At 43.8% G+C, this 13335-nt stretch overlaps 3 protein-coding genes across 5 annotated transcripts; 1 reads left to right on the top strand and 2 right to left on the bottom strand.

Annotated features, from left to right (window-relative positions):
- Positions 1-524: 524 nt before the first annotated feature.
- On the top strand, positions 525-3473 carry LOC306941906 (DNA-binding protein SMUBP-2-like; the record flags this gene model as incomplete). The annotated part of the gene is made up of 1 exon (XM_079527545.1): positions 525-3473. The coding sequence occupies one exon, from the start codon at positions 525-527 to the stop codon at positions 3471-3473; it is 2949 nt and encodes a 982-aa protein (XP_079383671.1).
- Positions 3474-7185: 3712 nt separating this feature from the next.
- LOC306942898 (small ribosomal subunit protein eS28-like) lies at positions 7186-7395 on the bottom strand (the record flags this gene model as incomplete). The annotated part of the gene is made up of 1 exon (XM_079529067.1): positions 7186-7395. One exon carries the CDS (start codon positions 7393-7395, stop codon positions 7186-7188), a length of 210 nt encoding a protein of 69 aa, XP_079385193.1.
- Positions 7396-9492: 2097 nt separating this feature from the next.
- cUnh5orf63 (chromosome Un C5orf63 homolog) lies at positions 9493-12776 on the bottom strand. Of its 3 annotated transcripts, none has more exons than XM_079527907.1 (4): positions 12729-12776; positions 11584-11701; positions 10116-10172; positions 9493-9718 (listed from the first exon to the last, which is right to left on the bottom strand). In XM_079527907.1, exons 2-4 carry the CDS (start codon positions 11689-11691, stop codon positions 9551-9553), a joined length of 333 nt encoding a protein of 110 aa, XP_079384033.1. In that variant the 5' UTR covers positions 11692-11701; positions 12729-12776; the 3' UTR covers positions 9493-9550. The 3 variants fall into 3 exon arrangements, with proteins under 3 accessions (XP_079384033.1, XP_079384032.1, XP_079384031.1); XM_079527906.1 differs by having other exon boundaries at positions 11584-11692; positions 12594-12774; XM_079527905.1 differs by having other exon boundaries at positions 12594-12774.
- Positions 12777-13335: the final 559 nt, after the last annotated feature.

Genomic DNA, 13335 nt, shown 5'->3' on the forward strand with positions numbered 1-13335 from the left:
ACAATACATACACAAGCCATCTGCAATCTGGGGGGTGGGAAAGGTGGACGGACAGACACAGGTTGGAACTTGCCACCCTGTCTTTTCAATGCAAAATGCCAACGTGGCCGCCATGGGAATATGGTCTATGACAGCAGCTCCACAGATGACAGTGACTTGGACTGACCAGACAGTCCTCTCCGTCCTGTCCTCTCCCCAAACTACGTTTTTGAGCACCGCCCGCGCTCCTATGCACAGCTTTGTGTGTATGTCCGTTTAAGCACGGAATGTATGTCCCCAACTCCATATTTGGGCCAACATTCACAGTCATATGGTTGATGTCATGATGCCGTTCATAAACTGCACACCTAGTAACTCGCTATCCACATAGCTACAGATCACACAGAACTAGCCAGGTCGTTATTAGACCCCGGCTTGCTTGCCAATTAATGTCAGTGTGTGCACCGCACATTTTAGCCGATTTCAACATCAAGCGTCTAAACTATAATCCCCAATGTGTTGATCTCTGCTTGGGAAACACTGGTATGGAAATTGAACGGTTCGTGTCCAAGACACTAGAGCTTCTACGCGAGGAGAGAGAGGCCGAAATAGAGACGACCAGGCTGTGGCAGGAGAACATCTCTCTTAAGGATCTTCAGAGAAAGGGCGTGTGCCTTCTGAAACTACAGCCGGCCATTCGGTCCACGGGTCTGTACGGTCGATCACTCGTCACTCTAGAATCAAGGAAACATGTCGGCCCGTCACTTCTTCCAAGTAACAGTTTTGGACCTGGGGACATAGTTGGCATATATGACGCAACGAGTGGATGCAGTGCTGCCTCGCAGCTCGGCACAGGGATAGTGACATGGGTCAGCCAAGCATCCATAACGGTTGCATTTGAAGACTCGCTGGACGATCTCAGCGTCGAATCCGACTCCCTCTACAACCTGTTGAAGTTGGCAAATGATGTCACCTACAAGCGAATGAAACAGGCCTTGAATGCTTTGAATGGGTACAAGAGTGGGCCAGCCTCCGGCCTTATAAGTGTTCTCTTTGGCTACTCGGAGCCGAGCTCGCAGTCACAGTCAAATGTCGTATCCTTTTTTAATTTGGACCTGGACGAGTCCCAGAGAAAAGCCGTGTCCTTTGCCATGTCCCAGAGGGAGGTGGCCGTGATTCATGGCCCGCCAGGCACTGGGAAAACGACCACGGCGGTCGAGATCATCCTCCAAGCGATCAAGCAAGGCGAAAAGGTTCTGTGCTGTGCCTCGTCCAACGTGGCCGTGGACAACCTGGTAGAAAGGCTGGTTCGTTGCAAAGCCAAACTCCTGCGACTGGGCCATCCCGCCAGACTACTGGCGTCCATTCAGAAACACTCCCTGGACGCCGTCCTCGCCCGCGGCGACAGTGCAAACATCATCTCCGACATCCGCAGAGACATCGACAAAGCCTTTTTGGGAATGAAGACGACGTGGGACAGAGGCCAGCGCTCCCGCTTCAAACGGGAGATAGGCACGCTGCGAAGAGAGCTGAGAACCAGAGAGGCAAAGGCCATCACCCAGATCCTGAAAGGTGCCGACGTCGTGCTGTGCACCAACGCCAGTGCTTCCGACGACGGCCCTTTGAGGTTCCTGCCGGCGGGCCATTTTGATTGGGTGGTGATAGACGAGTGCGCCCAGGCCCTGGAGAGCAGCTGTTGGATCCCTCTGCTTAAAGCGCGGAAGTGCGTCTTGGCGGGAGACCACAAGCAACTACCGCCCACAATCAGATCGCAAGCGGCCGCATCGAGAGGCTTATCCGTTAGCCTGATGGAGAGGCTCGTTCAGAAATATGGGGACATGGTTGTCCGCATGCTAACGGTGCAGTATCGCATGAACTGTGCCATTATGGAGTGGGCCTCCAAGCAGATGTACCAGGGAGGACTGACCGCCCACAGCACGGTGGAGCGCCACTTGCTAAAAGATATTCCAGGCGTTGCCTGCGTGGAGGAGACCAGTTCCCCGCTTTTTCTCATCGACACCGCTGGTTGTGGGCTGAGCGAGATGGAGAACAGCGACGGGGAATCTAAAGGCAACCAAGGTGAAGCACACATTGTCGAGCTCCACGTAAAGGCCTTGATTGAAACTGGGCTGAAAGCGAAAGACATAGCCGTTATTGCGCCATACAATTTACAGGTTCAGCTTCTGCGTCAGAGGCTTTCTGCAAGACACCCAGAGCTGGAGATCAAGTCCGTGGATGGCTTTCAGGGCAGAGAGAAAGAGGCCGTGATCCTGTCATTAGTTCGCTCGAACAGAAAAGGTCAAATCGGATTTCTTGCCGAGGACCGAAGGATAAACGTGGCGGTTACCCGTGCCAGGCGTCACCTTGCTGTGGTGTGTGACACGCAGACCGTTCAAAACCACACCTTCCTGAGGTCTCTGATCAACCACATGAAGGAGTGTGGAGAGGTCCGAACGGCCTTCGAGTATCTCCATGACATCGCACCGCAAAACTATACCCGGGAACACCAAGGCGCCAAGGCTAACAGTGGTGTTAACAGCTTCTCGTCTACCAAACAGAAGGTCAAATGTCACCCTGTGGGCAAAGAGGAGCCAGGACTGATTAAACCTGCTCATATCAAGAGTAAGGTGCATAACACAGGCTACAGTAAGCACACAAAGTCCTCCAATTTGTCACTCATCAAAGAGCAAGAGAAGATCAAATCCATGGAGATCAGAGAGAAGCTCGAGGCCTTTTTGAATGACCTAAGCCGCACTGAGCTACAGTTCACACCAAGCCTCAACTCCCACGATCGCATGCTGGTCCACCAGATCTCACAAGAGCTGGGACTCGGGCATGAAAGTAGAGGGGAGGGGAAGGACAGATGCATCACCGTCTCTAGATCACAGTCTGGGCTAAACGAGGAGGTTGTCACAGAGGAGCCGACGGGAGTTGCCCAAGTAGAAGAAATTGTCATGGAGCCTGAAGGCAGGCCCTCGTGCCAACCTCCACTAGACTTGAAAATGTTGGATTTGGAGAAAATGAGGAGGGAGCAACAGAAAGAAAATGCCAAACAACAGGGTAACACTAGAATTCAGACGGCTCAATCTTCTAAGACCAAGTCAGCTAAGGGAAAGAACCGCACCAAAGCAGGTCCCTGTGACATTACTGCTGCCGCCACTGCGGACTGTGGCTCCGACGCGCTCATAAATGCAGCGGTGAAGGCTAATAGTGTGTGCGGTTTTGCCAAATGTAAAGCTTCTGTGCTAACACTTGGCCATCTTTGCATGTTTTGCAATAGGCAATATTGTCTAAGTCACGGTCACCACTTACCAGAGGTGCATGGCTGTGGGGACAAAGCCAAGACTCATGCTCGGATGACAATACGCAAGAATGGTGTTCTTTATAGTGGAAAGTCTATGGACTCCAACAAGAAGGCTTATCTGCAAAGAAAACTGGACTCCAAACTGAAAGATATGGCCTCTCATAGGAACAATAAAGACCAAAAAACTTGAATAACTTGAAATGTATATATGTATAGTGTCTTTCAAGGACACTTAATGTATTTTGAGGAATGTCATGTTCATCAGAATTAAAGCAAATGCAAATAACCTGCAACTTAGTGATTATTCCATCATTAGTTTCAATTAATTGAATAATCGAGAAGTGCAGGTACTGTATATATTGTGTATATTTGTTATATCAAGGAATTGACGCGAAAAACATTCAAATTGATTTTTTTTTTTAAATAATCGATTAGCGGCTACGGCCACATTGGACTTCATGGTCCATTAATGTACACAAACAAAATGGTCTTATCTGTATTGTGTGCCTTTACTACCCCGGACAACCCATAACTGCTGCCATATTTGTGGCAGCTACTGCTCCTAATAGTTTGAATGGGTAGGCCTAAATGCAGAGGACATTTTCTCCAGTATGTGGAAATGTACTGTAGCAAATACCCTAACAACAACAACAACAATAAAATGCCCTAGGTGCAAGTGTTTCCCAGACTGGTGTTGTAGTTTGTTTTCCACTTTAGGTGAAAAACTACAGCAAGATATGGCAGGCTGCATAATACTGACCTTATTATATAGTACACAGTGATGCAATTGCAAGGTGCAGCCAATCAAATTAATAATGGATGTGTTCGATTCTAGGTCTCAATACTGTCTATCATGCTTGCACATTGGCATCATGCCTTTGGCTCTGGACACACCCATTATTAATTTGTTTGGTGTGTATTGCTTATATAGTCATATTTTCTTCATTTATTTAACTCGGGACAATGTTCACATGATAAGCCAGCAGATTCATAAATACAGAAAGACACCCAATTTACGAACAACTTTTGGCTCATCAGATTAATTTCAACATATATATATGTTCTTGCTTAATGTAAGTCGCTCTGCAGATTAAGAGCGTCTGCTAAATGCCTAAATTGTAAATTGTATGTTGGCAGATATTCTTTTTTTGTCTAAAATTCATAATGTTAACATTCTTGCATTCAAACAAAACGTGCCTCAAATCGGTTGTCGTTATCGGCTGTAGTTTTTATTCCATGAACCTGAACTGGAAAACAAACCACAAAATCAGCCTATAGGGATTCATGATCCTTTCGTTCAATTGCCTACATTAACAATTGTTTTCTAGACGCTTGCTTCACAAGGTCCAATCGGACATGTTCATTTGCACTAGTTTGGATAACTAGAGCGGTGCCCGTTGGGCACTGGCCTACTTGGAACGATGCAAGTTGTAAATGCATGCTTTCCCCACCCAGATATTATGTGTTGGAGCCTCTACAGCGGTGCCCGTTGGGCACTGGCCTACTTGGAACGATGCGTGCCCTACCCAGATATTATGTCTGTGTCCCTTTTATGCCCATATATGGAGTTCTTTGCCAGGCATGCTCAAATATGGAGTGAATATGGAGTCTATGCAGATGTCAGAATGATGTCAGAAGTCGGTGGGACGAACCCGTATTTAGGCATGGCCTAATATGAAGTCTGGCCCAGGCAGAGGCCTTTTGTGGCGGTTCTGGACAACCGTGGGTCCAACCGAACGCATGCGTTGAATTTGAAGTAGGTGGGACGAACGGTTCTCGAGTTACGTGGATTACAGACGTACAGAGACTTGGTGCATTTACTGTATAGTTAGATGGTTCTATCGAAATTAATAGGGGTATCATGACATGGCATGATAATGCTTATGCAGGTGCTGCTGGCTTGGCCAAGTGGCATAATATGCCGCCAGTGTCACCACAACCTGGCAGTTGCCACTCCTGGTCTATGAGTGTCAATGGCACCAGTGGTTTGGAGGTATAGCCCAAAATAGAATGTTGCACAGAATCATGACTTTCATCCACATCCCTATTTTTTGGGGCATGTCATTATTGTAAAAAATATATATTAAAAAAAAAATACTAGAAGTACAGAATATAGCGTGTGTGTGCGTGCGCACGCACATGTGGCACCGTCTCAGCTTTTGTCAGGGGGTTCCGAGATCAGACCACATGATGCCTCCCAGAGTTAAGCTGTCACTAGGTGCGGTTCCATTAAGCCTTTGCGAAAAAAGGAAGCGTATGTTCATTAAGTCGAAAAAAGAAAAGCGAATTGTCGGTGTTTCCATTAAACTGATAAAATGCGCATATGCAATAAGTTCATGAAATGTGCAGTAGGTTGCACTGTTTTGCCAGTAAAGTGAGGTTCATGTAAAGTAGTCCTAATCGATGTTCACACCATTGATTTGATGCGCTGTATGTATGCTGTATGCTGTATGTATCTCAGTTTAACGGACGGGACCCCATATACTGCGCTGTAATCTGATCCCTGGTCAGCGGCTGACCGACCGTCTGCTGCTTTCACAGTATTGACGACACCTACAGTCAAAGAACGTACAAAGAACGATTTGTTGTGTAATGCTTGTCTTAATATATTCGGGGCACATGTAGCCTATATGTCACGGGACTCGATTGGAGCATACTGGTCGTTTATACTGTAAATTGATTGATTGCAGCTGCAAACAGTTGTGAATAACTTGTTTCATCGGCTATATAGCCTATAGCCTACACGTTTAGGTTGCTTATCTTATGCAATGAATATAAATATTAAATAAATAAGAATAGATGAAGCATATGCATGGATCGAAATCGAATAGCCTGCAGGGAGTAGGGACCCAGGCAGCTAGGTTATATAAAAGTTACACTACTCGTAGTCCACGTGTGTGTGTGTGTGTGTGTGTGCATGTGTGTGTGTGTGTGCATGTGTGTGTGTGTGTGTGTGTGTGTCTTGCATCCATACAGTAGCGATCCAGATATCAAAATGATCGGAGCGCCCCGATCAACTCGGGAGGATTCAGACTTCATATGGGATCTTTGAACACGCTACACAATTATTAATCGGACGGGTCGGGTAGTAGTAAATTGGGACCTTATATGTATCCACAACATCACTCCGACACTCCCTCTCCCTCTCTGTCCACCATCCCATGCACCGTTCACTCCACTGCCTCCCCATCGTTGTTTTATTTTATTTTCCAACTGTTCAAAAGCGATATAATGCGAGTTCAATGCTTTCTAATTAAAAACCTTTTCCGCAAGTGTTTCCATACACTATTTGCGCATTTCCCTTTTTTCGAAAAAGCCTAAATCCGCAACCTCCAAGCGAAAAAGTGTTTTTGCGAAAAATGGAGACTTATTCGCATGTTGATGTGTTTCCATCCAGGAGATTTTGCGCAAGAGCCTTAATGCGCAAAGAAACGGCTTTATGGAAACGCACCTAGTGTCATGCCAATTGCCAGCCAGGGGAGACCTACCTTTGGAGTAGTGCGAGTTTTGTTTCTGCCGGTCAGTCTGCAGAAAGATGAGGCAACAAGAGGAAGAAAAAAAAGGTCTGTCTCTGATTTCAAGGACCCCCAGTTTGATATGCATTTCTGTGGAACCTCCGGGTTAATTTAACTCCCGAGAGTGTACATTTATTTGTACCCTCTGAGTTACAGGACCAACAAGAGTCTGTTTGGTGGTTCCTATCAATCATGACCTATCAGTCATTTAGCTGGGGACCCCCTGCCCAAGGACCACTTGAGGTACAGAGAAGTCACAGTTTTTCTGTTTGTTTGCATGCCACCATTGTACAACGAAGTAGGTTTGAGTGGTTAACCAGCAATTTAGCACATTCTACATTGATACAAGGTGGGAGAAAAGAACAAACGCCTAGCCCTCAGCCCCACCTATCGCAGCCTCCTGGCCTCCCTTTCAGACTCCATGAGTGACAGAACGTCCCCCACTCGGACTGGGCCCTTCACGTTCCTGATGATAGAGCGGCTGCTGTCGTCCATGAACTCCACACGGACCTGCGTACAACCTCCCTGGGAACCAGTTCTTCCTATTATGCTGGTGACTCTTGCGAGCTTGACGGGCTGCACGCGGTTGGCGTCCATGGTTGTCTGCGTGGACGGGGGAAAAGAGGCTCCGGTCTTAACCAGAGGGTCTTAACTAGCCTGTGTATGCCATGTCATGTCATCATGACGCATGTATGTATGACGATAGGACTCCAAATTGGGACAGCCATGGCCTGTCACACAGGTGTTACATCATCATACATTAGCGAATCAAATCAGCTACAAACACACAAGGCTGTGCATAGGAGGGACTACTAGTATCCCTCAAAACAGACTCACTCTGCGGTTTTGTGCCACTGTGTGAATTTACTGAACTAGTCTGTGAATCATATTGAACATGGAAAACAGAACAAAAAGTGTTTTTTGACCGTTTATTTCAGCGGTCCCACTCTCCTGGAAAAGTTGTTGTATTTCCCATTTTCCGGGCCTTGATAAGTCAAAAAGTAAATAATCACACCCGTGTGAACTGAGTGGTGCAGTGACGTCACACACTAACCATAGCAACCATGCTCACATGTACGTGGGGCCACGTACAGGTACACAGGTACACGGGTACAGACACGGGTACAGACAAAGCTGGTTATTGGAGTGGTTTGCACCTGTGCAATCTGTCTATGGACAGCAGGTTACTAGGTGTGAAGTTTTGTGAAAAAAGCAGCAATGATGAGCTTATGTGCTATCTTGAGTTTAGCATGGCTAGGTGAGCAGTGTTCGCTGTGATTGGTCTATGAAACGGGGACAATAGCAAACATTCAGAATTTCTGTGCACCAGAAACCTACAATGATCCACTTGCCATGCTTTACGACGTAAAGTTTACGTCGTTTAATCACTAGTGAAACATTTCAGATCAGATAAAACAACCTACCATGCAAGATTCTCTTTCTGTGTGTGTGTGTGTGTGTGTGTGTGTGTGTGTGTGTGTGTGTGTGTGTGTGTGTGTGTGTGTGAGAGGCATGGCTGACTGACAGAGGCATCAGTATCACAGGTGTGTCGTCATACCCAGCTCAGAGTCTAATTGGCCACCAAAAGTTTTCCCTCCACACCAATCTCCGAAAATAGCAGATCTACAAGCTCTTAGGCCCTCATTTATCAACGCGGTGTACACCCAAATTTGGGTGTACACCGCGTTGATAAATGAGGGCCGTAGTCTCCCTAACTCTTCCATTGAGAAATGTAGACCCTGGTGTCAGGTAGTACTAGCCCTAGTGTCCTTGTAAACTTGTGACTACAACAAGGACTATATACAAGGACTTGTACTACAAGTAAGACGCGCGAACGCGGGAAGCGAACGCAGCTCGTAAATTGCAAAAACAACAATTAGAATAAATTACGTAATTTTTTAAGGTTTTTTTTAAGTTCTCTTTTTTTTGTGTTTTTTATGATTTTTTTAAGTTAAGTTTTTTTTTAAGTTAAGTTTTTTTTAAGTTTTTCCTTTTAAAGTTTTTCCTTTAAGTTTTTTTTTTAAGTTAAGTTTTTTTTTAAGTTAAGTTTTTTTTAAGTTAAGTTTTGTGTGTGTGTGTGTGTGCGTGCGTGTGCATGTGTGTGTGTGTTTTTGTGTGTGATACAGCTGCACCCTCTGGTGGTGGGCGGGTGGTGTTACAGCGTGACAGACAGACACACAGACAGGATCTGCTGGGTCTCATAGTAAATGCTCACTGCGTTCGCAATCACTGCGTTCGCAATAACACACGGATAATGCATCTGGTTTGCCCAACACACACGCTTTAAGGAAGAATAATGGTTATTTTTTAGGGGTGCTAGCCCCTCCTATACTCAGCTATTACTGTAGATTTCCGTCTTACACAATTCCCATTGACAATTAATGGGGAATTTTAAGTCATAGTGTCTGAGCAAACCGGCATAGTGTCTATTTTATGTCATGATGATGTACGATGATAAGAGCTTCCCTCACTTCACACGGGTGTGATTTTTTTATACCCCCCCCCCCCTGGAAATCCTTCCACTGTATATATTGATTTTATTTCTTGGACCTTTCTTAATATTTGTCCCCCTAATAAACTTGTTTTTCTTTGTTGTTGTTTTTTTGGGTAGAAAACGCTCCATATAAATCCGAGATATTACCATTATAATGAGCAATCACACAAACTATATATATCATAACACCTTTAATTCAGACAAAGAACAGAAAGTCATTGAATTAACTCCTAAATAAAGCCCAGCATCTGTGGTGTTTTACTTAATGTCCTCCGCTGTAGCCAGCTGCTCCTCCAGCAGCGCTGTGTTGACTCTGTGCATCATCAGGAAGCGTCCGTCCAAGTGGAACACAGGGATGTCATATTTATACCGCTCATACCACACCTTGTTCTCTGGCAATGTGATGTCTATCTGCTGGAAAATATACTGCATGCACGCACGCACGCACGCACGCACGCACACACGCACACACACACACACACACACACACGGTTAAATACACACAACAGTTCTATAGTGGTAAAAACAGTGAGTCCCCTGTACAATCATACCCTCCCCATGGGCTCATGACAGTTGCAAATATGTCTTTTTGCAACATTGCATTTTGATAGATTTGTTTTTAAATGAAACATTATACATTATGAAGGCTGTCGGATGAAATTCACTTTACATCACGACACTAAGTGAATACGTGACATGAAAATGGCACGCGCGCACACCCTTTATCTAATATGTGGACGACTAAACACATGGACAATGAATCTGGTTTGTCCAATGTAATTGTGTTTGTTTTTTCCTATGGTGAAAAAGAGATTCTTCTCACCCTGTGTTTGTATGGTTCAAGGACTTCCTTGGCGTCGTCACACAGCGGACATGGATCCTATCAGTACATGACATGAGAGAGATGCCGTGATGTTATTCAGTGAATAGGGCTGGCCACATTATTTATTACTAGGGATGTCCCGATACACTTTTTTCGATCCGATCCACAATTTCTGTGTTAGCCGATACCGATACAGAATACCGATACCAGTGTTGTGATCTCGTGTTGAGCAGATGTACCGTAGGCCTACAAGCTTGCAGACTCTATTTTCACCATTATGAAATAATCATCAATTATTGTAACAAAAGTTTGAAATAATTAAATCGGGTCATGTTTGGAATTGTAACAGCAAGGAATAAATAACAAAATCAATATTCGGATATTAACCTGTGGGCCTCATTAAGTGAAGGTGGGGGCCGCCACCTCCCGCCAGTTGCCATTGGCCATTCATTTTTGAGGGGCACTAGGCCCCTCCTATATAGAGCGCCGAAGTCCTGACGTCACTCGCTCATCCCCTCGATTCCCCTGGTTCACGCTAGTAATTTCTCTATGGAGAATAACATGGGGTGATCTTAATATTGTCTACTGTATCTGTATCGTTTGCGACAGTCAGTCACTCATATATGATAGTCTGTTTCTAGCGAAAATGTAACTAATTCAGCAGCAGTAACATTAGCGTTTTCTCTCAGTCAGTTGATTCTTCATATTCATATGAGTGACAACGGTGTAATGATTTGTTTATTTTTCAAACAGTTCTTATATGAGGCAATCTAAAACCCCCCTATGGGGATTACAATGCAAATAGAAAGTGCATGAACCCGTAGATTTGCGCCCTCTACCAATATTGACGTCAGACTTCGGTGCTCTATACAGGTTTAATGTTTGTTTTTAAAATGCCATTGACAATGAAGGGAAAATGTACGTCATATTGTCCCTCATTACGTCATATTGTCCCTCATTACGTCATATTGTCTCTTTATTGTTAATGGCATTTAATGTTTGTGTGGGCAACGTTTGTTTTACATCACCATTACATCGCCTAATCAACATGAGTTCGACTTTAATATATTAGCGCCCCTCACTTCACACGGGTGTGATTATTCCCATAGAGATTTACAAACATACTGTATTATTATTTATATACATTATTTTAAGCCTAGAATCAATCCATCCAGGATCCTGGTGAGTCATGACCATAAAACCTTTTAATTCTTTGAAAACAATGAAAAAGGGTATTTATTTAAATGTAGTATATCACATTATTTTTATTTTCTTCCACAGAATCAAAGGTGTTGTGGTCATCATGATTCACCAGGATCCTAGATAGCTTGATTCTAGGCTTAGAATAATTGATGTGAATATTTTTGCCAATCTCTATGGGAAAAATTAATTGGAAATTTGGAATTAGTTTTCAGTGGGTCCAGAAAACCATGCCGATGCTGCTATGCTCTATAATGCATGGCGATACCTTTGTAAAGAGTGTTAGGATTGGCAGTGTCTTCTGGCAAAAGAGTCGTTGAAGCAGTTGAGCAGGTCTCTGGGTTTGATTGAGGCTCCTCGCCATTAGCCTGTGCATCCTGTGTAGCCTGTGAGAGGAGGTCAAGATCATCGTGATTCCATTTGCTATATGTGTGTATTGTTTTTAAACCCAAAGATATTGACCATATCACAGACAGTGTAGTGTCCTTTCCCATCTTTGCTGCCTCTAAGTCCTCGTCTTTTGGATAAGCTCTACAGCAAATACCAGGCTAGTCATCTCCAAGTTTAGGTGATTGTCACCTTTTAAAATGTCGCCATCAATTTCTTGTCAAAGGTATTTCTCAGGTATTTAAAAATCTGCACCACCTTGAACAGCTTTGACATTAAAGTGATGAACACTGTACATTAATTAATGCATTACTAATTAAAATACAATATGATTGTGAAATTAATCATTATGTTTATAATGTACATTGTGTATTTGCTCTGTGCACAATTTCTTGCGCCCGGTTACTGTCTGTTAGTGTACCATTGTTGGAGATTTGTTGTATACTTTGTATAGGTTTCTTGAGGTATGTGTCATGGATGGATGTATTATTTGGCTGTTGTGTAATTTCATTTGACATGTACATGTAGCATTGAAGTTTAATTTTGTTTCTGCCTCTTGGCCAGTTCCCACTTGCAAAAGAGACTTAGTCTCAATGTGTTTTTACTGGTTAAATAAAGGTTGAAAAAGTGTCTGTCTGTCTGTCTGTCTGTCCTGCCCATTTGTATGCATCAACTTTGTCACCATTGTAACATTTTTGTAATGTAACATGTAACATTTTTGAATGCAGGACTGTATCATACGACAAGTCTGAATAGCTGACCAGGCTACTTCCACCATATAATCATAGAATGGCTGTTATATGTATGGTGGTAATATTATAATATCACAGCATGTTAGGGCTACAACACAATCTCCACTCCACCACTGTTGATAAGGACAAATGCACTCACATGTGAACTGTGTGGTCACAGAACAGACAGCCGCAGTGCCGCACACAAACTGCAGTGAAATTAGCCGGTCAACAAATTCTCATAAAATAAACAATATTTGCTTTCAGATTCAGACGTTTCAACAAAGAAACAAACCTTTTAATATTTCTTCAATTTTGTTTACAGAGTAGTGTCACCACTAACTGTGTCCCCCTGGCAACACCACATTACATGAGCAGTTCCGGTCAGAAACGCTTGAGAACTTTTACACTTCCGTCTGTGGTCATTAGCCTCCCCCTCTAAGGTTTACAATTTCTACAAATTGCTTATTGCTACAATACCTGTATATCCAGTCATTTTGGGGTATAAACAAGACGTTGAAGGATATAATTACTAATAATAAAATAAAAACTAGGAGACGTAACAGGTATGACTGCTCAAGACCTCTATACACTGCACTAGGCTCCACTACACTGCCATCTGCTGACAGTGACCACATGTATAATATAATTCTGTTCTAGTGCAGTAATATCAGTGTTCTGGCTGGACCTTTTTGTGATGATTGTTTATCACTGAACCTATTTTGGTGAGGTACATTATCTTAAGAAGATACCACTCGTTGGATTAGTTATCTCAAGGGTTCTTGTATAATATCACAATAAGACAGCTTCAGTGGTTGTTTACCCTTATATTCTTCCTTTGAGTTGTATTGTAGATATGTAAGAACACTGTGTTATGCAGTTCTCTGACACATTCAATAAGA

This window comes from Electrona antarctica, assembly GCF_951216825.1.
Source record: "Electrona antarctica genome assembly, chromosome: 18".
In the NCBI taxonomy this organism is placed as follows: Eukaryota; Metazoa; Chordata; class Actinopteri; order Myctophiformes; family Myctophidae; genus Electrona; species Electrona antarctica.